General features: G+C 38.4%; 1 protein-coding gene across 1 annotated transcript in view; it reads right to left on the bottom strand.

Annotated features, from left to right (window-relative positions):
* The window catches only part of LOC102818791 (cytosolic carboxypeptidase 4-like), a 1,058,651-nt gene that overhangs the window by 285,732 nt on the left and 745,799 nt on the right, over positions 1–27,120 (bottom strand). The window contains 1 exon segment of the mRNA XM_006867161.1: positions 2,989–3,120. Within this exon segment, the coding sequence (XP_006867223.1) occupies positions 2,989–3,120 (132 nt within the window).

The following is a 27,120-nucleotide window of genomic DNA, read 5'->3' as shown; positions in this document are numbered from 1 at the left end:
AGCATCAAGGAATATTAGTGTATAGATTGAGCACATTTTTAATACCTTTGCTAGTGAATAAAAAAATAAACAAGACAAGTTACCATTAAGTCAACTCTGAATCATGTTATGTCAGGGTCTATGCATAGTCCTTACGGAGTTCAGTAGCTGATTCTTCAAAAGTAGATTTCCAGGCCTCTGGTATCTCTAAGTGGATTCAAGCCTCCAAACTTGTGTTTAGCAGCTGATCATTTTAACTGTACCACCCAGGGACTTGTGCTAATCAATATAGAGCTTATGCAAACAGGTTGAGCCTGGAATCTCTGCGGTGATGTTATTACATATGACTTTATCTGACACTAAACTGTACCTCAAATATTTTTGAAATTTATTCATTAAAAAACATGAGTCATACACTAAAATGGAGACTAGGAGGACTGAGATCCCACTGTGGTGTCTGTCCTCTGCTCTCATTACATAGTAGCTTTCTAAAGGATATACCTTGACATTCTATGTTTCATTATCTTTGCCTGTGGATAGGAGATTATCCATGAATACTGTTACTTTCCATTGTAAAAGAGTGGTCAAAGTTTTGCTGAAAGTATATTTAATACAAGATAATGTAGATGCTTTCATGGGGTCGCTATGAGTTGGTACTGACTCAATGGCACCTAACAACAACAACATAGAAAAACATTGAAGATACCATGGGCTGCCAAAAGAACAAACAAATTTGTGTTGGAAGAAGTGAATCCAGAGTGCTCTTTAGAGGCCAGAATGGCCAAACTTCATCTCTCATATTTTGGACATATTGTCAGAAGGGACCAGTCGCTGGAGAAGGATATTATGTTTGGTAAGGTGGAGGGTTAGAGAAGAAGAGGAAGACCCCTAGTGAGATGGATTGTCAAAGTGGCAGCATCGATGGGCTCAAGCATGGCAACAATTGTGAGGTTGGCCCAGGACTAGGCAGTGTTTTGTTTTGTTGTGCATAGGGTTACTATGAGTTGGTACCAACTCAATGGCACCTAACAACAACAGCAACAACAACATTGCATAAGAGATGATTTTATGCAGGTCAACATGATCTACCCAGATGAATGTTTCCATTTAGTAAACTAGTCTCTAAAGTAAGCAGTTATTCTTCCGATTGTTTATTGCTTTTGCTAGCCTTGAGCTTTAGAGCAAACAGATCAAAGATAAGCTGTGAATTCTTCTATAACAACATTGAATATCTGAAATTTACAGCAGCAGCCTTGTTTCAGAGGTTGTTATTGTTAAGTGCAGTCAAGTTGTTTCTGGCTCATAGTGACCCTGTATAGGGTTTCCAAGTAGTAGTTAGTGGGTTTGAACACCAGCCTTGTAGTTTCCATTTCAGCACTTATCCTACAGTGCCACACAAGGACTTCTAAATATGAGTAAAAAGGGGAAGAAAAACTTAGACTACAAGGAAGTATTTCCAGTTAAAATAGCAGTTTGGTGGATTTTACCTCTTTTAATACTACCAACTCCTTCTCAGAAACCATATATAGGTCTCTATAAGTCAGGACTGATTCTATGGTATGTAACAACAACAACAAAATACTACCATATAACCCTGGGGATCAAGCTATTTGTACATAGTAAATTAACCTAGATCCACCTAGGTGCTGCACTGTAGGATCAGCACTGGACTGTGAACAACAGGGTCGGCACTTCAAACCCTCCTGCTGCTCCTCGGAAACCCTATACAAGGTCTCTATGAGTTGGAAATGACTCTATGGCACTTTACAAGAACAACAGGACAGTAAAGGATTTAGAGCAGGTAGGCACCATCATATGTGTCCCTGGGTGGTGCCAACACTTAGGAAGTCAGCTTATTCTTATCGTTAAGAGTCATAGGGTGGTTCTGACTCACAGCAACCCTGTATAGCAGCTCCATGGCTATAGATCTTAGCAGGAACAGAAAACCTCATCTTTCTCTTGCAGAGTGGATGGTGCGCTCAAACCGCCAACCTTTTGGTTTTCAGTTCAGTGCTTATCCTAAAGAGACATTGCACTCACATAAAAGCATAACTCCTAACCAAAATATTGAAGGTTTGACCCACCCAGAGGAGTCTTAGCGAAAAGGCCTAGCAACCTGTTTCCAGTAGGTGAGCATCAAAGGTCCAATCAAAACAGTGTTTCCCAAGGGGATCTTCTGGGCCAGTTAAATTCAAGGCAGAGGTCATCTCAGAGGGTTATAGCAATTCTTTTTGGGGATCCCAAGGGGATAATATTGATAGTTTTGTGTTTTTTTTTTGTTTTTTTCTAATGGCATAGAACAATCACAGGGACTTATTATGAAGACTTTTAAGAACACTAAAAACTGCAATAGTGAGAAAATTCAGGAAAGTTTCCCAATGGAAAAAAAATTTTTTTTTTCCATCACAATACTGCTACTGCTGATTCTTTGAGGACAGCAAGGGCAGTCCCAGGAGAATTTCATTGGGGAACTTTATCTTATGTACCCTAGAGCTTTAATCTTGTCCCTTTGGACTTTTTGTTGTTGTCGTTGTTCTCCCCAAACGAAGAACATTTAAAAGGCCTATGATTTGTATCCCTTGAGGATGCCCCAACTGCCATTTTAATGTGTGTATAACACAGAATTCCTTGAAGTAGGTTAGAGATGTAAAAACGCTCTCCAGAAGACTACAGACCTATGTTGAGAAACAACAGCTTCAGATTTTTCTATTTTTGTTTAATAAAGGATTCTATGATTTTGTTGTAATACTTTAGACTTACCCTCATATCATAACATTTAGATAACAGATTAAGGAATAAGTCTCAGTACAAATGCTGGGAAGTAATACATGCTTGTCACTACATTTTCATGAATGCTTTCTTTTTCTGGTCTTAAAGAAGCTTGTACTACAGCTCTATAGTTAAAATAATCAAAATACTTATTTAGACAACAAAACAGTGAATGGACTACAGCTCTCAAAGGCAAGAATATGAAAACCAAAGGTCTGTGTTATTCTCCCAAGGATTTACCCTGTAGCTGACATCCTCCAGGACGCTCCATGTGCTCAAGGGGCACTCCGTTTGCCACAAGGTCTCCTTGATGCTGCAACCATAAAGAAACACATTCTTCTTTTGAGAGTGGCCATGGAAATCACAGAAGACCTATAATAGCCAAACAAAGGAGAAAATAAATCCAAATCAAGTCTATTGATTTCTTAAACAGTTAAAATATTGACTTTCTCCAGTGGATACCATTTATTTTGGAGAATGAGTCGAATGGGGCTCATTAGTGACTTTAGCAAGAGTTGTTTGGGTGCAGTTGTCAAGGAAGAAGGGACAGTGGAGGAATAGGCAACATCTGATGAAATATGGCTTGTACAGTCCTTTTATTTCTTAAAAAGGACAACAAACCATTCCCATACATTCATGCTTTTTTGTAATAAACACTAAGTAGAGGAATCCATTTCTTCACACTTTGAATTTGGGCATGATGATGCAACTTCTTTTGGCTTAGAAGACATTAGCAAATCAATATAGGCTAGGACTTATGTAGTATTTTGTACAATAGGATTTGTTCACTTGCTGTTCCTGGGAATGCTGAAATGACTGCCACTTGAGTAAGCATAGGCTAGCCTGTTGGATGATGAGACACACTTGGCAAAGTCATCCCATTGGCATAGCTGACAGTGAGCCAGAGGCCATATGAAATCATTCATTTCTAGTCACGCTGATCTAGATCAGATTCTCATGCAAAATCATAAAGAAATGCAGCGTCGCTGCATCCATGACAGTTGCTACATCCCATAATTATAAATAATTTAAAAATAACAACTAACCTCTTAACATCTAAGAACAAATAGTAATTTCAAAATTTAATAAAGATTATCTACAAAACAGCAAAATATTGAATAACTGTGGGAATATCAAAAGAAGATGTAAGGACTACACAGAGTTACTATATCAAAAAGAATTGGTAGATGTTCAATCATTTCAGGAGGTGCCATATGATCAAGAACTAGTGGTAGTAAAGGAAGAAGTTCAACTAGCACTGAAAGGATTGGAATTGACAGAATACAAATGGAAATGTTTCAACAAAGGATGCAACACTGGAAGCATCCACACATCTATGCCTTGAAATCTGGGAGACAGTTACCTGGACAACTGATTGGAAGACATCAATATTTGTGTCTTTCCAAAGAAAGGTGATCCAACAGAATGTAGAAATCATTGAATGCCATTAATATCACATACAAGTAAATTTTTTTTCTGAAGATAATTCAAAAATGACTGCAGTAGTACATCTACAGGGAGCTACCAAAAATCCAAGCCAAATTCAGAAGTTGTCGTCAAACTAGGGCATCATTGCTGATGGCAGATGGATCTGGCCTGGAAGCAGAGCAGAGACTACCAGAAAGATGTCTACTTTTGCTTTCTTTTTCTCTCTTTCTTTCTTTCTTTCACTCTTTCTGTCTGTCTTTTAGAAAACACATGTAATTTATTAAATGGATTTACAAATGATCACAAATTAATTTTAGGCAATTATTGAATACAGGTTATGGGAACTTTTCTAACAAAGAAGAGTCTATCTATCAGGCAACATGATAAAGATGTAAAGTCTTTTTTAGAACAATACACAAGGGATAGACAGTTTTTAAGAAATCTTGCATAACAATCCCAGTTGTATTCTGTTGCATGTCTTCAAAATTCTAAATACAATTTGAGCAGTTTTCAGTCACTTTTTAGCATAAAATTGTTTAAATTATTCCTGTCCACTATTTCACCATCATAGTCCCAAAATAATCTATTATATATTATCTGAGGGACCATGATACATAAGTTTAAAAAAAATTTATTATCATATATAGCTTTCATTTTTGTATAAGTGGAGCTTTAAAGAAATATTTTCTATACTAAGGCCACATCTACAAAGAAGTCAACACATGATGGCTAATTATTTTGATGTCTTTTAAAGCTCTCTTGAAAAGAGAGGCTCCTCATTACTAATTTTTTCAGACATCTAATGGTAATATTTTTAGAAAATAGGGAAAAATGGAAGGTAGACAATGGTTTTAAGGATTCTTTCAGTGTAATACAACATATAGACTTGGTTTGGCATCTTTTTATGAACGTAAATTGTTCATACTGACATTCTTCAAAACAAAACCTATGCTTGAAAGTGGGAAGACATACTTGTGCTTTCTTGACTATGAAAATTATTTAACTGTGTGGATTACAACAAACTATGGAAAACATTGTGAAGAATGAGTATTCCAGAACACTTAATTGTGCTCACAAAGAACCTGTACATAGACTAAGACAATCATTTGAACAAAACAAGGGGATGCTAACTGGCTTCAAATTAGGAAAGGTATGTGTCACAGTTATATTATTTTACCATACTTATTCAACCTGTATGATGAGCAAAAAAAATCCTGGTGGTTGGATTTTATTAAGAAGGATGTGGGATCCATATTGGAGGAAGACTTGTTGTTGTTGTTAAGTGCTATTAAGTCTTTTCCTATGCAGTAACTCTGTGTGTGGTTTCCAAGGAAAAACTGGTGGCTTTGAACCACCAACATTGTGGTTCACAGCCCATTGCTGATCCTAGAGTGCCACATCAGTTGCAATATGCAGATTATGCAACTTTACTTGCTGAAATTGAAGAGAACTTAAAACATCAGATAATGAAGATCAAAGACTATGACCTTCAGTATGAACTGCATCATGATAGGTGGAGAAAAGAATGAAGTTGTCAAATATTTCAATTTATTAAGATCCACAATGGAAGATGCAGTCAAGAAACCAAAAAAAAAAGTATTGCATTAAGGAAACATGTTACAAAAGATCTCTTTAACATATTGAAGAGCAAAGATGTCACTTTGCAGACTAATGTCCACCTAACTTATGCCATGGTATTGTTAATACCCTTTTGCATGCGAAAGTTGGAGAATGAATTAGGAAGACCATAGAATTGATGCATCTGAATTACAGTGTTGTAGAAGAATATTGAAAGTACCCTGGAATTCCAGAAGAATTCATGAATCTGTGTTGGAAGAAGTGTAATCAGAATATTCCTTAGAATGGTGACACCTGTCTCTTGTACTTTGGACATATTGAGGAGGGACGAGTCATGGAAGTGGACATCATGTTTGGAAAAGTGGAGAGTCAACAAAAAAAGAAGGAGACCCCCAACAAGACAGATTGCCACTGGCAGTAACAATACGCTTAAACATAACAATCGTGAGGCTGGCATAGGACAAGGCAGTGTTTCATTGTGTTGTGCACAGGGTTGCTGTGAGTCAGAAGCTACTCAATGACACTGAACAAGAGCAGCAACAGAAAGTAGCCTACAGTATATATTTATAACTATTGATGTAATATTGCAAGTTTTCACTAAAACCAAGAAAACACAGACTACCCACAAAAAACAACTTATTGGTTCTTTCTAGGTAGAAGACAAAACAAAGCAAAACAAAAAGGTATAACGTCTGAAAGAAGACAATGAGACAATCTTATTCTTTAAAGTAAAATTGTAAAGTGTAAAATGTCCAAAACATGTACATAGAATGTATTGCAAATTTTCAGAATAGAATGTCAACATATAAAATCAAGTCCATATATATAAGATATAAGATGAGAGATTAAATATATATATAATGTCCTTATTTTAAAATTCTATTTTATGACAATTTTGAAGTCCCCACCTATATCATCAATATACAATACATAAATAGTCAAAGCATAGCCTGTTGCTACTAAGTCAGTTCTAACTCCTGGCAAGCCTATGCCTTACAAAGGACTGCTCCATAGGATTTTCATGACTGCAGTTTTTCCAAAAACAAATCTCCAGGATTTCCTTTCATGGTGAAATTAGACAGATTTGAACCACTAAACTTCAGGTTCATATTTGAGCCCAAACCATTTGTACCAACTAAAGGCCTCTATCATGAAGACAGACAATAATATATTTGGGCCAAGAGATGAAGAAAATGGAACTCTCATACACTTCTGGCAGGATTCTTATGTGATACAACTACTTTGAAAAAGTGTTTAGAAGTGTCATGTAAGACTGGATGGATATAAATGTGTTCCAGAATGTTGCTATTATATTACATTATATTCACAGAAGTTCAAACTCACCACCCGCTACTTGAGAGAAAGATGAGGCTGTCTGCTCCAAGAAAGCTTTACAATCAGGGAATTCCTATACAGGGTGACTCTGAGTCAGAACCAACTTGACAGACTCTAACTCCAATAACCATAAGGCCAAGAGCCCAGAAATGTGGTAAAATTAGATATCCTTTGTTGGCACAAATGGTTTGCAATTGGCTACCAACTATAAGATTGCTATTTCAAACCCCACCCCATTGGGCCATTGAAGAAAGATTTATCAATTTGATCCACAAAGATTAAAGTCATGAAAACCCTGCGAAGGCCAGTTTGATTGTGTAACACATGGTCACCATGGGTTGAAATTGACAGCAATGGGTTTGTTTGGTTGGTTTGGGTCTACAGTGACACAAGGGCTATGAAATATTTTTTTAAAGTTCTCACGGTGATTCTAATGTACACCAAAGTTGGTTACCACGGTTCTTGGCTAGACTTGAGAGCAGGGATCTCAGAGAAATTTGGAAGGGCTTGTTGAGACACAGGTTCTAGTTCAGTAAGTCCCAAGAAGGCCTAAAATTGTCATTCTGAGCAAGCTTCTACGTGATACTGATGCTTCTGGTCCCAAGATGACACTTTGAAAATTTCTAGTCTAATTGTTATCATGTACCATCAAGTCGATTCTGACTTATAGCATGCTTATGTGACAGAGTGAGACTTCCCCATCAGGTTTGCTAGGCTAAAATCTTTACAGGGGAAGATCATCAAGTCCTTTACCTCATGGAGCAACTGGAGGGTTTGAACCACTGACCTTTTAGATAGAGGCACGTGCCTAACCATGGCATCATCAGGTTCATCCTCTAGTTCAGAAGAAACATTTATTGGAGGCTTAATCTTCTACCATTATGAATTTCCCATCAACACCTCAGTTTCTCTCTGTGATAAACACCCACTGTGGTCCTGTAGGATCAGTATCAGACTGCAAACCACAAGGTCAGCAGTTCAAATCCACCTGCTACTCCTTGGAAGCCCTATACAAGGTCACTATGAGTAGTTACTGAGTTGACAGTTCTTACCAACAATGACATTTTTATGAAAGCTGGAGAAAGATGAGGCTTTCTGCTCCCACAAAGATTTTAACAGTCTTGGAAACCCTATACAGTGTCACTATGAGTCAAAACCAACTCCACAGCATTTAACAGCAACAACATTCTTATGAAAAGTGTGCAAACAAATTATGACTATAATTGTAATTCTCAACAAAGCCAAAAGTGATACCTCAGTGGTGACAGGCACTATTTTAATGCTGAACTCAACTGAAGAAGAGTCTCCCCAAACCCCAACCCTCCTCCAATCTTTACAGACACTGAGAGCTGAGGAAAATGACAGATTTTGTAACCTATTCACTGGCAGGAAAGAGTGCTGCTAAACCTAGGAAATACAGTGCCCTCTGAAGATTCACAATGAAAGGGAAGGAGACATTGTTCTGCTTGTTGCTCAATTGACATTCCTAAAAATAAACTACTGCTAATTATAGGAAACATGTGTTCTTTTAAATTGCAGGGGAAATTACAAAACAAATTATCAGCTTATTTCAGTTGAGGAAGCTGCTTCTTTCCTAGAGTAATATTTTGCACGTATTCTTTCTCCGAGTAAACTTCTGTGCCAAGAGAGTAGGAAGTGTGTTCAATTATGGCAACAGTACCACAAATTAATCATTGTTCCAATCCTACTTCTTCATATATTTAGTCAAAAAAATATTTACTGGGTACTTTCCATGTGGCAGAAGAAATGAGAATTCAACATTGCATAGTTGTTGTTGTTAGGTCCCATCAAGTCGGTACCGACTCATAGCGACCAAATGCACAACAGAACAAAACACTGCCCAGTCCTGGGCCAACCTCACAATTGTTGCCACACTTGAGCCCATTGATGCTGCCAAATTGACAATCCATCTAGCTAGGGGTCTTTCTCTTTTTCTCTGACCCTCCACCTTACCAAACATGATATCCTTCACAGAGACTGATCCCTCCTGACAATATGTCCAAAGTATGAAAGATGAAGTTTCACCATCCTGGCCTCCAAGGAGCACTCTGGCTGCATTTCTTACAAACACAGATCTGTTTGTTCTTTTGGAAGCCCATGACACTTTCAATTTTCTCCTCCAATACCATAACTCAAAAGCATCAATTCTACTATGGTCTTCCTTATTCACTGTCCAGCTTTCACATGCAAATGAGGTTATTGAAAATACCATGGCTTGGGTCAGACACACCTTAGTCCTCAAGCTGACACCTTTGCTCTTCAACACTTTAAAAAAGGTCTTGTGCAGCAGATTTGCTTAATGCAATATGTCATTTAATTTCTTGACTGCTGCTTCCATGAGTGTTAATAGTTGATCCAAAAAGAATGAAGTCCTTGACAACCTCAATCTTTTCTCTGTTGATAAGAATGTTGTTTATTGGTCCAGTGGTGAGGATTTTTGTTTTCTTGACATTGAGATGCAATCCATACTGAAAGCTGTGATCTTTGGTTTTCATCAGTAAATATTTTAAGTCATCTTCACTTCCAGCAAGCCAGGTTGTATCATCTGCATATCGCAGGTTGTTAATGAGTCTTCCTCCTATCCAGATGGCACGTTTTTCTTCATAGAATCCAGCTTCTCAGATTATTTGCTCAGCATACAGGTTGAATAAATACAATGAAATCAAACACCACTGTCACATACCTTTCTTAATTTTAAACCATTCAGTGTTCCCATGTTCTGTTCCAATAAGTGCCTCTTAGTCCAAGTACAGATTCCTCATGAGCACAAGTAAGTGTTCCGGAATACTCATACTTCACAATATTGTCCATAGCTTGTCATGATCCACACAGGCGAAAGCCTTTGCATAGTCAATAAAGCACAGATAAACATTTTCTGGTATTCTCTGCTTTAAGCCAATATCCATCAGATATCAGCAATAATATCCGTCATTCCATGCCCTCTTCTGAATCCGGCTTGAACCTCTGGATGTCCTCTTCCAAAGTATGCTTGCAGCCTTTTGTATATTACCTTTAGTAAAACTTTACTCACATGGGACATTAGAGATACTTACTATCCAATGATTTCCACATTCAGTCGGGTCACCTCTTTTTGAAATGGGCACAAACACGGATCTCTTCCAATCAGTTGGCCAGATAGCTGTCTTGCAAATTTCTTGGCAAAGATGAGTGAGTGTCTCGAGTGCCACCTTACTTTCTTGAAATATTTCAATTTTTATTTCATCAATTCCTGGTGCCTTATTCTTTGCCAATTCCTTCAATGCACCTTGGACTTCCTCCTTCAATATCAGTGGCTCTTAATCATATGCTATTTCTTGAAATGGTTGAACATCAACCATTTCCTTTTGGTACAGTGACTCTATGTACACCTTCTGTCTTCCATTGAGGCTTTCTGCATCATTCAATAATTTACCCAGTGAATCTTTCAATAAAGAAAGACAAGGCTTGAATTTTTCCTTCAATCCTCCCAGCTTGAGAAATGCTGAGCATGTTCTTCTCTTTTGGTTTTCTAACTCCAGATTTTTGCACACTTCGTTGTAATATTTGACTTTGTCTTCTCAAGCTGACCTTTGAAATTTTCTGTTTAGCTCTTGTACTTCCTCATTTCTTCCATTTGCTTTAGCATCTCTATACTGGAGAACAAGTTTCAGCATCTCTTATGACATGCATTTTGATCTTTTCCTTCTTTTTTGTCTGTTTAATTATGTTTTGCTTTCTTCCTCTATGATTTTCTTGATATCATCCCACAACTCTTCTGGTCTTCCACCTTTAGTGTTCAATGCACCAAATCTGTTCTTCAAATGGTCTCTAAATTCAGGTGGGAGATATTCAAGGTCATGTTTGGGCCCTCGTGGACTTGTTTTTATTTCCTTCAGCTTCTGTTTGTATTTGCATATGAGCAATTGATGGTCTGTTCCACATCTGTACCTGGCCTTATTTTGACTGATGATATGGAGCTTTCCCATCATCTTTTTCCACAGATGTAGCCAATTAGATTTCTGTGTATTACATGTGGTGAGGTCCTTGTGTTTAATCATCTCTTATGTTGTCTAAAGAAAGTATTTGAAATGAACAAATAATTCGTTTTCCAGAATTCTATCATGCGATCTTCAGCATCATTTGTATCACCAAGGCCATGTTTTCCAACTACTGATCCTTCCTCTTTGTTCCTAACCTATGCATTCCAATCACCAGTAATGATCAATACATCTTGATCACATGTTTGATCAATTTCAGTTTGAAGAAGTTGGTAGAATTCTTCTTTTTCATCCTCACTGGCTTTAGTGGTTGGTGTATAAATTTGAATAATAGTGGTATTAACTGGTCTTCCTTGTAGGCACATGGGTATTATTTTATCACAGATAGCATTGTACCTCATGACTGATTTGGATATGTTGTTTTTGAAAATGAATGCAATGCCATTCCTCTTCAATTTGTCATTTCCGGCATAGTAAACCATGTGGTTGTCAGATTCAAAATGGCCAATACCAGTCCATTTCAGCTCACTAATGCCTAAGATGAATACTGAAAGTGTCATGGACTGCCAAAAGAACCAATAGATCTGTTTTGGAAGAAGTGCAGCCAGAGTGCTCCTTGGAGGCCAGGATGGCTAAGCTTCGTCTCTCCTACTTTGGACATATTGTCCAGAGGAAACAGTCGTTGGAGAAGGATGTCATGCTGGGTAGGGTGAAGGGTCAGAGAAAAAGAGGAAGACCCCCAACGAGATGGATCAGCCAGGTGGCATCATTGATGGCGTCAAGTGTGGCAGCGGTAGTGAGGTTGGCCCAGGATCAGACATTGTTTCGTTCTGCTGTGCATGGGGTCTCTATGAGTCGATTCCGACTCGATGGCACCTGACAAAAACAACAATGCCTAAGATATTGATGTTTATGTATTCCATTTCATTTTTGACAATTTCTAATTTTCCTATATTCATACGTCGTACATTCCATACTATGATTATTAATGGATGTTTACAGCTGTTTCTCTTCATTTTGAGTTGTGCCCCATCAGCAAATGAAGGTTCCTCAAGCTTTACTCCCACAGGCTTTACTCCACTCGTATCATCACGGTAAACTCTACTTTGAGGAGGTAGCTTTTCTCCAGTCGTAGTTTCAGTTCCTTCCAACCTGAGGGACTCATTTTCTGGCACTATATCTGGCATTGCTTCTCTGCCATTCATTAAGTTTTCAGTGACTAAATATTTGGAAGTAGTTCATTACTCCTTCTTCCTAGTCTGTCTTCGTCTGGAAGCTCATCTGAAACCTGTCCACCGTGGGTGACCCTGCTGGTATTTAAAATACCGATGGCATAGCTTCCAGAATCACAGCAACTCAGAAGCCACTACAGTACGATAAACTGACAGATGAGTGGTGGTTGCCTATTGGTTACATCAGTTTGCTGGCCCCCAAGCAGTGTCTGAGAGCAGTATATCTCTCAACACACCAACATTTTCTGTTTTATGTTTGATTGACCTTTGCTGGGGTGACACGATATCTCATTGTCATTTTATTTGCAATTCTCTAATGACTAATGATTACCAGCATTTCATCATGTTGGCCACTTGAATGGTTCCTCTGATGGTGTGACTGTCCATATCCACTGTCCATTTTTCAATTGGATTATTTGTTGGTTGTTGAGGTGTTGATGTTTTCTAAAAAAAAATGGTTCTTTATTTGATATGTCATTATGCATGAATTTTTTTTATGCTAACCTCTTGTTACATGCTTTCCAGTTGATTTGGACTCATAGTGATCCTGTGAACAACAGAAGAAAACCCTGCCCAGGAACAGATTATGAAAATTCCACTCATAGGATTACAGATTCCGCATTTCAACTAACATTTAAGAAATTGTCACTTACAGATTTCTGGTGCAGTATCAAGAAAAATATCCACAATTATCTTAAAAAAAACTGTTGAAATATTTCTTTTCCAACTACATATCTGTATGAGGTCAACTCACAAGCCACCACAGTACGACAAACTGACAGACAAGTGGTGGTAATTGCATAGTAGTATCCTCAATAATAATAACAATAATAGTTAACATAGCAAAGATTTATGTTGTTTTAGATACTGTGTTGAAACTTTATGTGAGTATCTCATGATGAAATAGTGGTGATTATTATGCCTCTTTTACAGTTTAGAGCATTGAACTTTAGATAAAATAATTGATTTGATCAACCTTGCCTAAAGTCTGGTCTACTATTAATTGTGTTATTAGGTGTTGTGGTGTGGCTTTTGACTCATAGTCCATCGCATGTCACTGAGCAGGACTGCCCCATATGTATTTATTTATAGGCTATAATCTCTATGGAAACAGATTGTACACCATAAAGCATGTAGGTGCATTTGAACCATTGATTTTTTTCACTTGTCAGCTGAATACCACCAGGGATCCTTGCTATTAAGTGTATGTGTAAATATTTTCATCTAAATTTGCTTTAATTCAGAGTGAATCTTTTGAAACACTCTTCATGTCTGTGGTTCTTAGGATAAGCACTGGGTTGCTAACCACAAGGTCTAGGATTTGAGACCAGCGGTTATTTGAAGGAGAAAATGAAGCTTTCTGTTCCTACAAAGATTTAAAGACTTAGAAATCTTACACAGGATCACAATAAGTCAGAAGCTACTTGAAGACACTTAACAGCAAGAACTTTATGTCTATATTGCCTTCACTGGAAGCTATTTTACTGGACTGATCCTACAAGGAAACATTCAAGTGTATTATAGTAAGTACCAGCACAGGTAGAGATAAGTATAAAACCCTTGGAATCCAAATAAGAACATGTTGCACAATGGCAAGGATCATTATTTACATTTCCTTGCAAATCAATGGCACCCTTGAGATGTGCAATACTATGTTACAAGAATTCCCAAGGGAAGTTGTACCTAGACAGATCTTACATCCGTGCTTTTATCTCTGGCAGTTTTCTGTCAACATATAGTTGCAGCTGTTTCTGTATTATCTTTAGCAAAATTTTACTAGCATGTGATATTGATGATGTTTACTTGTGATTTATTGCCTATGCAAAGACTTTTGATCCTGTGGTTCATGGAGAACTATGGATAACATTGCGAAGAATGGGTATTCCGGAACAGTTGTTTATGCTCATGAGAAACCTACACATAGACCATGGGGCAGTCATTAGAACACAGCAAGAGGATTCGGAAGGGTTTTAAATCAGGAAAAGGGTGTGTCAGGGTTGTATCCTTTCAACATACTTATTCAATATGTATACTGGGAAAATAATCTGAGAAACTGGATTATATGAAGAACATGGCATCAAGGTCGGAGGGACATTCATTAACAACTTGTGATATGAGCAGATGGTGTAACCTTGCTTGCTGAAAGTAAAGAGGACTGAAAATATTTACTGATGAAGCTCAAAGACTACAGCCTTTAGTATGAATTGCACCTCAATGTAAAGATAACAAAAATCCTTACAACTGGACCAATATGTAACCTCTTGACAAAAGAAATGGTCAAGAAATCAAGAACATATTGTGCCAGACAAATCTGCACAAGGCCTCTTTAAAGTGTTCAAGAGCAAAGATGTCAGTTTATGGATTAAAGTGTGCCTGACCCAATCCATGGTATTCTCAATTAACTGATATGCATGTGAAAGTTGAACAATGAATAAGGAAGACTATAGAAGAATTGGCAAAGAACAAGGCACCAGGAATTGATGGAATAAAAATTGAAATCTTTCAAGAAAGTGAGGCAGCACAAGAGGCACTCACTCATCTCTGCCAAGAAATTTGTAAGACAACTATCTGGCTGACTGATTGGAAGAGATCAATATTTATGCCCATTCCAAAGAGAGGTGACCCAACAGAATGCGGAAATCATTGGACAATCTCTTTGATATGTCAAGCGAGTTAAGTTTTGCTAAAGGTAATACAGAAATGGCTACAATCATACATTGACAGAGAACTTGCAGAGGTTCAAAAGAGACCAGGGAACGAGAGATATCATTGCTGATGTCTGATGGATCTTGGCTGAAAGCAGAGAATATCAGAAAGATGTTTAATTATGCTTTATTGACTATGCAAAGGCTTTCAACTGTGTGGATCATGACAAGCTATGGACAACATTGAAAAGTATGAGTATTCCAGAACACTTAATTGTACTCATGAGGATTCTGTACCTGAACCAAGAAGCAGTTGTTCTGACAGAGCATGAGAACACTGAATGTTTTAAAATTGGGAAAGGTGTGTGACAATGTTGTATTCTTTCACCATACTTATTCAACCTGTATGCTGAGCAAATAATATGAAAAGCTGGGTTCTATGAAGAAAAACGTGGCATCAAGATTGGAGGAAGACTCAGTAACAACCTGCGATATGCAGATGATACAACCTTGCTTGCTGAAAGTGAAGAGGACTTGAAACATTTACTGATGAAGATCAAAGAACACAACCTTTGGTATGGATTGAATCTCAATGTCAAGAAAACAAAAATCCTCACCACTGGACCAATAAACATCATTCTAATCAACGGAGAAAAGATTGAAGTTGTCAAGGACTTCATTCTTCTTGGATCAACTATCAACGTTCATGGAAGCAGCAGTCAAGAGATCAGACGACATACTGCATTGGGCAAATCTGCTGCACAGGAACTTTTTAAAGAGTTGAAGAGCAAGGATGCCAGCTTGAGGACTAAGGTGCGCCTGACCCAAGCCATGGTATTTTCAATAACCTCATTTGGATGCGAAAGCTGGACAGTGAATAAGGAAGATTGTAGAAGAATTGATGCCTTTGAATTGTGGTGTTGCAGGAGAATACACAAAGTGCCATGGACTGCCAAAATAACCAATAGGTCTGTTTTGGAAGAGGTGAAGCCAGAGTGCTCCTTGGAGGCCAAGATGGCTAAACTTCGTCTCTCATACTTTGGACATATTGTCAGGAGGGAACAGTCGCTAGAGAAGGATGTCATGCTGGGTAAGATGGAGGGTCAGAGAAAGAGAGGAAGACCCCCAACGAGATGGATCAGCCAGGTGGCATCATTGATGGACTCAAGTGTGTCAGCGTGTCAGCAGTAGTGAGGTTGGCCCAGGATCGGACATTGTTTCATTCTGCTGTTCATGGGGTTGCTATGAGTCAGTTCCGACTCGATGGCAGCTGACAACAACAACAACAACATAGAAGAATTAATGCATTTGGGTTATGGTGTTAAAGAGAATATTGAAAGTCCTATGGACTGTCAGAAGGTCAAAGAAATCTGTGTTGTAATAAGTACAGCCAGAATGTCCCCTATAAGCAATAATGGCGAAATGTCATCTCTTATACTTCAGACATATTACATGGAGGAACCAGTTCCTGGAGAAGGATATTATGCTTGTTAAAGTGGAGGGTCAGCAAATAAAAGAGGAAGAGCCCCCAAATATGGATTGGCATGGTGACAGCAGCAATGGAACAGACACTGTGAGGATGGTACAGAAGTAGGTGGCAGTGTTTCATTCAGTTTTACATAGACCACTGTGAGTTGGAGCTTACTAGATGGCATCTCCCAACACCAACAAGAAGCAGATGAGTAAAAGAAGAAGTGGCTATGGATTTGTTGTTGTTGTTGTTGTTGTTGTTGTTAAGCGCCATCGAGTCGTTTGCGACCCATAGCGACCCTGTGTGGGGTTTTCAGGAGCAGCTGATGAGCTTGAATCTCCAACCTTGCAGTTCAAACTGACTTTACAGTCTGGTACATTAACCCACAGCACCATACCAGGACTCCAAGAAAGTGCAATTATGCAGCATGAGATCATAACATGAGAGGAGAATACATCCATCTAACCACAGTTGACATCAAGATTATGGAAACATTGGTAGGTCGTGCTGGGACATTTGGATCTCTTTCATAAAGGTGCTGAAAACAAAGAAGCAAATTCACTTCCATTGAGTAGATTCTATTTCCTAGACTCATAGGTTTCTGAGACTGTAAATCTTTATGAGAGCAGAGAGAATCATCCTTTTCCCATGGAGCAGCTGGTAGATTGAACCATCAACTTTGCAGTTAGCAGTTAACCATCAACCTAGCAGTCCAATGCCTAAGCTATAGCCCCCTCAAGGCTCCTTGAAGGTGGTGAGATAGAACTCAAAACATTTAAGCAAGGAGGAACCACATGGTCAGGTCACTAAAATGTGAATACCCAGAAGAGTTTGGAAGGCCTGACATCAGGCAAGATAGATGACAAAATCAGCAGTATTGAATATGAAGAGAAAGAGAGTTTTGTGAGAATAAAGAAGTAAAATCGATTTGTTTCTGTTGTTAAATACTGTCAAGTTGGCTCTTATCTATAGCGATCTTGTATGGGGTTTCTGAGGAGCAGCTGCTTAGCTTGAACCACTGACCTTGTGGTTCAAACTGACTTTGCAGTCCAGCACATTAACCCACAGCACCACACCAGGACTCCAAATCTATTTGGAGACTAAATAAATTTAGGAACTCAGAGACAATGAAGGTAAGAACTATATTTGGATTAGTGGATTAAGTGAATAGGTAATATGTTACCTCCCTAAAGCAGGTAACAGATTTTGGGATTTCATGTAGTTTCATTTTGTTTGAATTGGGGGTGGTTGGTTTAAACTTGTTAGCTTTTGGGCAATTTGACTCACCCCTATGTCTCAGTTTCCTTTTTGACAAAGTATGGGGGTTGGGTTATGATTTTGCATCTTCCTGGGATCTTTTCAACAAATTCTAGTCTGAGCAAAATTGAAAAATGACTTTAATTCATGTAACCTTGAGTTCCATTATCTATTGCTCAGTAAATAGGCTGATGAAGGATACATTGTTAAGTTCTTCACATTTATTCCTTCCTCTCTTGGCCCCATTTCAGTTTCTCTCCAAGCTAACTGGACCTCTGGTTCAATAGGTTACCCATCTTCTCTATAGCCATCCCCAAACTCCACAGTTCACCCAACCCCTGATTTTGTTTATTGCTCTGCTCGTCCAGCTATCAGCTGATGTATTTTCCTTTCCGGACATCAGGATCTTGTTCCTGCTTTCTAGCAGTGAGAACTCTGCATTATTTATACCATTGCCACAGGAAAAGGAAGACAAGGTTGGAGGTGGAAGAAGGCATATTCTGGGAAATGTGATGAAAACTCAACACAGCTATGCTTCCAATTAAGCCAACCAAAGCTCACTGAAGACCAAGCAAATCAAACTTGTGTGCAATATTGTGCAGACAGAATTCAGCTGAAGCTCTAGAGTAAAATAAATATCTCTACAAAGTAAATCCTATCAGTGGCATGTTCAATTACCCTCCAAGAGCCTCGTTTTAAGAATGTGTTTCCAGACCTTCTATTTGACAACCATACTATGCTCTTTGCAAGTGTTTCATTTGAGTTATCAGCAAAATCTAGTCACAATTGAGGTGATGGATGAGGAAAGTGAGGAATTTCTTCCTACAACTGTCTGATAGAGGCTTTTACATTCCATACCCTTCCCAAAGTAAGGAATTGTCATTTCTGTAGGATAAGCACTGGACCGCAACCAGAAGGCCAATGGTTTAAGCCACCAGTTGTTCCTCAAGACAAAGATGAGGCTTTTTGTAGCCACAAAGATTTACAGCCTCAGAAACCCTATAAAGGGTTGCTATGAGCCAGAATCGATTTGATGGCACTTAACAACAACAACAAAACTATGAGCCAAACTTCTAACATGGGCTTACACAAGTAACCTTGACTTAGAGAAGTCCCCTTCTCTAGTTGATCTGGGGCAAATATGATATATTAAAGTTAGAGAATGTCCCCCAGAGAAACCCTGTATTATATACCACAAAATGCTAGAGGAGATTATACATCTTTCCAGGGTTATATTTCAATTACTTTGAAAGACCCTAGCAAAGTAATATAATAACTTGAAGGATGATACATGGCATTGTTTTGTATTTTGTATCTTTCCCATTAAAAAAGGAACCCTGGTACTGAGGTGAGATAAGCATTAGGATTCTCACCACAAGATCAATGGTTCCAAACTGCCAGGCACTATATGAGAGAAAGCGGAGGCTGTCTGCTCCCATAAATACTTAGAGGAACCCTGGGAAATAGTTCTACCCTGTCCTATTGGGTCACCATGAATTAGAATGCTCAATGGCACTGGAGTGCTTCTGTTTCTCATAAAGATTAACTGTTTTAATGACTGTTACTTATCTGCTGCATACCTAACACATGACAGACACTATGTTGAGATTTTACAGACATCTTGAATCATGACAAAAGTGCTAAAATGTGGATATCATCCAAATTTTACAGATGAGGTACAACTTTTATTATCAGTAAAGGAGGTTGTAGTAAAGTAATATGCTTTTCTGAAGCTCAGATCTCTCTGGTTCCAGAGGTATTTTCCAACATAAAATATTTAAAATATTTCCAACATAAAATATTTAGAAGCATTGGTCCTACTAATGGTAATGATTAAAATAATAAGACTGTCAATTAGAAAAATGAAAAGTGTACCAAGGAGCTCTGGTAGCATAGTGATTATGAATCAGGTTGCTGGTCTTAAGGTCCGCAGTTGGAAACTACCAGCTGTTCTGTGGGAGAAAGATGAGGCTTTCTGCTCCTGTAAAGATTTATAGCCTCGGAAACCCTGTACAGGGTCGCTATGGGTCGGAATTAGCTCGACGGCACAGAACCATCACCATTAGACTTACCCCAGGGCTTGTTTTAGTTGCTTAACTTCCAATCTGTGGTGAGCCCTCCCTAAGAGAGAGGCCAGTTTTCCAATGAGTTCCTGGAGTTTTCCTCAGGAATTGGAACTCTTCCCTTTCCCCAGTTTTCAACACAGAAGGGAAAGAATCAGCAGCCTGGCTGCCATCTTTGGACACTGTCCTTTGTGGTGTCCCATCCTGAGTGAGGCCTTTGCCTCTGTCTCAGTCCACTGCAGAAATGAGTCCTCAAAAGAGAAACAGATCTACTCATTTGTGTACCACTCCATCAGGGCAAGCAGGCTGTGATAACCAGGAGGTAGCTCTAGACTAGTCTTTTGGATCCATGATGGGTTTCCTGATGGCTGATCCCTGGGCAGGAACACTGGCCCACTCCCTCATCTATCCAGTCTGTGTAAGGAGGCTTGTTTCCTGATTTACATTTTTTTCTTCTAGAAGTATTGCTTGTCTTGGCCCACATGGTTCGGATTATACATGGCAGTTCCCTATTTCTACCACTTGAACTTTGATTTGTATGTCCCTGTAACACTTTAGGATAAGCATTTGACTGCTAAACCAAAGGTCAGCAGTTCAAACCCACCAGCTGCCCCTCAGAAACCCTACATTTGTTGTTGTTGTTATGTGTCATGGAGTAGGTTCCAACTCATAGCAACCCTGTACAGCATTTCTGAGGCTGTAAATCTTTACAGGATGAGAAAGCCTCATCTTTCTCCCATGAAACAGCTGGTAGTTTTGAACTGCTGACTCTAAGATTAGCAGCCAGATTTGTAATCACTATGCTACCAGAGCTCCTTAGAAACCTTATATAGGGTAGCTATAAATTGGAATCTGCTCCATGGCACTTAGCAACAACAAAAATTTCTGACGTTGAAACGTTGAGCTCTCTGTACCATGCTGTCTATCAAGACTTTGTACTACAGGCATCATCACTTCCTTGTCTTACCCACTGGATCAGATCACAGTCTCCCTTTGATATTTGTATTAGACAGATGAAGCACAGGCCCCTCTTCATTCTGGAGGCATCTGTTTGACTTTTGGTCCCATTCAGAGAACAACCTAAGATCAAAGTAGGTGATTCTTTCCTGTTTCCACACATTCTCTGCCTTCTTCGTATTTCCACCTTCACCAGGACTGAAAACAAACATTAATCACCCTCCTGTTTTCCCCTCCACCCCACCTCATCTCCCCAGTAGACATCACCAAAATTTAAACAAAGAATTTACTTAGACCTCTTTTAAAACTCTGAATGATCTCTGCTATGACATGGAAGACTCCAGACTTCCAGTCCCTGTGGAACATGTATATAAAAGATACTTCTTGTTGTAAGTACTGTTGAGTCCGTTTGTGTAGGGCTTCTGAGGAGCAATTGGTAGGTTTGAACCACCGGCCTTATGGTTAGCTGTCTAGTGCTTATCCTACACTGCCACTTGAGTATAGATTATCTGTAAATATACAAAACAGGGTTTCTGCTATTTTATAGGAACATTGTTTAATTTTTAACTGGGTGGCATAAGGAAAAATCTAAATAAAATATAAGAAATCAGTTTACAGAAAATGGCCCAAGATGGAAACTTAGTCACACACACCTTGGCATGTCCCTGTAGCAATAATAATAATAATAATTAATAATGTGAAACAGAAGCAGATAGCAATCTGGGTACTCAAAACAGAAAATGGAAGAATGAAGAATTAAAGTTAGAAGAGATGGAGAAACTGCATGAACAGTGAATGGAAAGATGTATGGATTATAGGTGCCCTACCAGATGGTCTGGAGCCTTGGTGTGGAGCTGTGGGCTAATGAGTCAGACTGCAAAGCTGCTTGAACTGCAAGGTCAGCAGTTCAAGCTCACCAGCTGCTCCTTGGAAATCCTATACAGGGTCACTGTGGGTTGGAATCAACTCAACAGCATTTAACAACAACAACCAGCTAGTCTGGCACAATGTGTTCATCTTGAGACAAAGTGAGTAGTGTCCCTGGGTGAGGAGTACAAGAAGGCAACTTCATCAAATTCCCAATAGGAATACTGAGATAGTGTGTAGGTTAACCTGGAGTGAAGCAAGATGACCAGAATAAGAACTGAATCTAAGGAGTGAAGTACAGAAGGCGGCCAAAAGCCCTGGAATTCAGCTGACCATAAATCAGGGAGGAAAGCCAACAAATAGAAACAGAAATCCTAACTAGTGGTAGTCTCTGATCATTTGGGTGGGTGGCCTTGGAGTTGTGGTCAGCCATCTCCAACCAGACAAGACTCTGGATAGCTCCCCTACTTCACATTTGGTTGCAGGCAAGTTCTGATTTTCTGCTGGACTTTGCAAGCAATTCTCATCTGGAAAAATTATGGTCCCCCTTCCTCCCCTCTTCCCTTCTAGTGATGAATGGTGAGTAAGGTCTCCAGCACCCCACTCCATGATCCATGACACACATATTCCTACACTGTCAGACCTGCAACTAGACACTCACAACCTCCCTATCCATTCCCATGCAGCCACACCCACCAAGAATTTGCCATTTGCACCCATGCACTGTTGGAACTGCTTGCTTGCTCCAACCAGCCCTATGGTAGAAACCAGTGGTGTGAGTTCCATATAGGAGTGAGTGGTACAAGCTCACATGCCTGTCACCTAGAAACTGGTGACCCATATACCCTCATCCCAATCATCTGGTGACTGGTATTGTGCACACACAAAACCCAAGCCAGCAACCAGCCAGAATGTTGTCAACACTCATGCCTAAGCAACAGGCTAGGAAAAAAAAACAAAAAAAACAAAAAAACAGCTTACCTGCAATGCCACTCACATACTGACAGCAACAGCAACACCTCTAATGATGAGCAAAGTCTCCTAGTCTTCTCATCTAATATTCATCGAGCTGGAGCAACAAGCATTCACCACACAAACAGTTCCTACAAGCCATCCGCACTTGTACTGAAAACCCTTGTTACCTCATCCTTTACTGAGACACTGATTCCTGTACATGCAGCATGTCTTCCTCATGCATTTATGTAGTACTCCCTCAAAGGGAACACAGACACATCCTGTCCTGACATCCTGGGAACACACTAACTGATAGCACCAAATATAATGCCTCTGAAACTGCATTTGGAGATAACAAATTATACAAAGAAATAGAATAAAATAACTCAAACAAATAAACAAAGTAAAGGGGTAGAAAGCAGTTTTGGAAGAAATGGTCATAGAATTGCCTGATAAGGAATTCAAATGACTTATACGCAAGATCAGACTCCTGGTGTGGGTCTGTAGGATCAGTACTGGACTGCGAACCACAAGGCCATAAGTTCAAACCTACCAGCTGATCCTTGGAAACCTATACAGGCTTGCTATGAGTTTGAACCAACTCAATGTCACTTAACAACAACAATATGTAGGATCATAAAAAGCTAAAGGAAAATATAGATAATTCCTTAGCAGAATTCAAGAAAACAATACCAGAACAAAATAGCAAAATGAAGAGACAATTAGAAACCACACCGAGACAAGTAGAAATCCTTAAGACTAAGAAAAACAATTTCAGAAATAGGGAAGTCAATAGTGGAAATAGAATCATGGGAGAAATCCTCAGTGAAATATAGAACAAGCCTGTTGTTAATTTACTGCAGAACAATCAGAAACAAAAGAAGAACGAAGAAAAATGAAGGAAGCTGAAAAGTTATATGAGACACTATCAAGAGGAATAGTTTACATGTAAGCAGAACTTCATTGCAGGAAGAGAAAAAATAAAAAGCAGAGAAAGTATTCTGGAAATGTGTTTTGGCAGAAAACTAGCCTAATAGCATGGAAGACTAGAGGGGTTCCAACCAAGAAGTTGAACAAATTAAATAAAGAGTAGACCCAAAAAGAAAAGCACCAAGACCTATTGTATCAAACATTTAAAATCTAAAGAAAAATCATTCTGAGCATAACTAATGAAAAAAAAAAAAATATCAGCTGCAAAGAACCACCAATAATACTAAGCTATAATTTCTTGGCAACAACCATGCAGGCAAGAAGGCAATGGATGACACACATAAAACCTTGAAAGAATTAAATTTTTCATCAAGAATTACATAACCAGTAACAGTATCTTTCAAATATAATGGCAAAACTAGGGCATCCTCAGAAAAATCAGAAGTTAAGGGGATTTTTAAACACAAGAACAACCTTACAAGCAATATTACAGGGAGTCCTTCAGACAGAGAAATAACAACATCAGACAACATATGAGACAAAGACACACCACAATATCACCCATATATATACCAATTTCAATGAAGAATTCACACACATACCAAAAAAAAAAAAAAATTTGCAAAGCTGAAAACAGGGAACCAGAAATATCAAGCTGCAAATGAGGACAACTTCAAAACAAATAGGGCTAATAAATGGTTTAGTTCTAGAACTTCCATAGGGAGAGAAAGTCAAGACAATATCTACATATAACAGACTATTATAAACTTAGGAAAGTAAAGGTCAATTTCTGACTAGCCACAAAATTAATCAGTCTGCTCCCCCAAATAAAGGAGAAAATAAAAAAGACCCAGCAAATACAAGTCAACAATAGCAAAGGAAACAAAAAGAAAATCCATAAGTAAAAGCAATTCAGCCCAGAAAATTAAGTGGAACAATGAAAGTGTTAACACAACCCACACACAAAGAAGCATAACAAAATGACAGCAGTAAATTCATATCTACCACAAGTCACACTGAACATAGTTGAATTAAATGCACCAGTCAAGAGACAAACAGTGCAAAAATGAATTTTTTAAAAAATTATCCATCAATATGTTACCAATAAGAGACACACCTTAGACAGAGATTAAAAACTAAGGGATGGAGAAAATATATCAAGCAAACACTAGCCAAATGAGTAGCAATAATAACTTCTGATAAAACAGCATTTAAGTCAAAACTGTAAGAAACAAATAAGGACATTACATAAATGACAAAAGCGTCAATCACCAAGACATAACCATAAAGTATATGTACACTTCAATGATTGAGCTCTAAAATAAATAAGCAAACTAAAAGAACTGAGAAGATAGACAGTTCTGCAATAACAGTAAAAAACTTTGACATACTACTATTAATGATGGACATAACAAATCGAAAGAAACTCAAGAAAGATACAGAAGATACCAATTAAAACAATCAACCAGCTTGACCTCACAGACATATACAGAGCATACCACCAAATAGTACACATTCTCCTCCAATGCATATAGATTATTCTCTAGAAAAGGCCATAATATTTTAGATCACAAATTAAGTCTCACTAAATTCAAATACATTGAAATAATACAAAGTATATTCTCCAATTATAAAAGTAGAAATTAGTAACAGAAAGAACAAGGAAAATAATCTATGGAGACTGGATAACACCTTTCTTGAAACTACTGGGTAACAGAAGATTTCTTTATTATTATTTCATAGAATTAAATAAGAATAAAAACACAGCATATCAAAACCTTTGAGAGACAAAAGCAATGCTAAGAGGATAATTTCTAGCAATAAATGTACCGATTTAAAAATACGAAAGAGAAAATTAAATAGATTAACTCTACAACTCAAACAAATAGAAAAGAAGCAACTAAAGAAGTCCACAGTCGCCAGAAGAAAGGAAATTAAAAAGATCAGAGCAGAAATAAATGAACATGAAAATAGGAATTACAATAGAAATAATCAAGAAGGCTAGAAACTAGTCCTTTGAAGGGTTCAATAAAATTGACAAACATTGGCCAAACTCTCAAAGGAGAAAAATGAGAAGATTTAAATAACCAATATAAGAAATGAAATGACTAACATAACTACAGACCAACTCAGATAAATAGGATTATAATAGAATATTCTGAAAAAATTATATTCCAACTAATATGTAAAACTAGACAATAAGAACATTTTTCTTTTTTCTTTTTTTTTTTTTTTTACAAAAACACTATTTAACCAAACTAGCACAAATAGAGGTTGAATTTTTAACAGACACATAACAAAAGAAGTTGAAGAGATTATCATACAACACACAGCAACAGCAGCAAAACAATGCCCCAACCCAGATGCCTTTATTGGAGAATTATACCAAACATTTAGAAAAGAGTTGACACCAATTCTACTCAAACTATTCCAGAACAAGAAAAGGAAGGAATATTTCCTAATTCATTAAATGAAGTCAAACTCTGTTACTAAAGCCAGACAATGGCACAACTAAAATATATAGATGCAAAAATTCTCAATAAAATTCTAGCCAACAAAATTCAACAGTAAATTGTTGTTGTTAAGTGCCATCGAGTCGGTTCCGACCCATAGCGACCCTGTACAGGGTTTCCGAGGGTGTAAATCAACAGTAAATATGTACATAAAAATGCATTATGGTCAAGTGGGATTTGTACCTGGAATTTCAGCATATTTTCAACATTAGAAAAGCAATCAACATAATTTACTACATAAAATAAAGGAAAAATGTTTTGAGCATCTCAATTGGTACAGGAAAAGCATTTTTTTAAAATGTTTTAGTGTGAATTCTATGGTAGTTTACATGTTTACATGAGAGAACTTTAGTTTTACATTCATTCCACCATACATCATTTCATTGCCATGGTTCCAATCCCCTTCATGTATCATCAACGGACCAAAGGGTATATCTTAGAAACCCGTCCCCTCCCTCCCCTCCCCCCAAGTCTTCGGTCCACAGTCCCTCTCCCTCTCTGGATCCAAAATCCCCAGCTGCTTCATCACTCCACATCATCATCTCTGTCTCCATCTCAGGGATCTCTGGATCTCTGGTTAGGGTCCCACTCTCAGTTTTTCTCCGTTGATGGTCATAGAGACCTCCGCTCCTAGACTGGAGAAACAATCGCTCCCTTCCTTGCTATAAAATGTCTACTTTTGCACTTTCAACCCTCATAATCAGTCCTGATATCCATTATTCACTACTGTATCACGAGTTACCCATCTGTATTTCATTTCATCAGCTCCTCCTAGACAGATTGGATAGTACTCACTGGAGATACTGCCTTCCTCCATGCCCCCTAGCTCTAGGTTCCCTCTTGAAAGCTTGTAAGCCAGTCACTTCTTGCCTTTGTAGTCCCCCCCCTCCCCATTTGAGTATCCAATGTCCAATTTACCCATCTCTGCCCACTCTGTATGTGGAGGGGGTGGGAAGGTCTCTTGCTGTGAGGATTTGTTCCTTCTTTCGAGTCACTGCATCCGTAGGTATAGATCCAGTTCATCAGATTGTATGAGCTTACTCTTTTTTTTTTTTTTTCCTCTTCTTTCTTCTCCTGGTTGGGCTCTGATCATCTAGTCATCTGGTCCAGGTCACGTGGGTACTATCTGCAAGTGTGGGTGTTC

The sequence above is a fragment of the Chrysochloris asiatica genome, unplaced genomic scaffold (assembly GCF_000296735.1).
Source record: "Chrysochloris asiatica unplaced genomic scaffold, ChrAsi1.0 scaffold00101, whole genome shotgun sequence".
In the NCBI taxonomy this organism is placed as follows: Eukaryota; Metazoa; Chordata; class Mammalia; order Afrosoricida; family Chrysochloridae; genus Chrysochloris; species Chrysochloris asiatica.
This window is presented reverse-complemented; position numbering and strand designations above follow the sequence as displayed.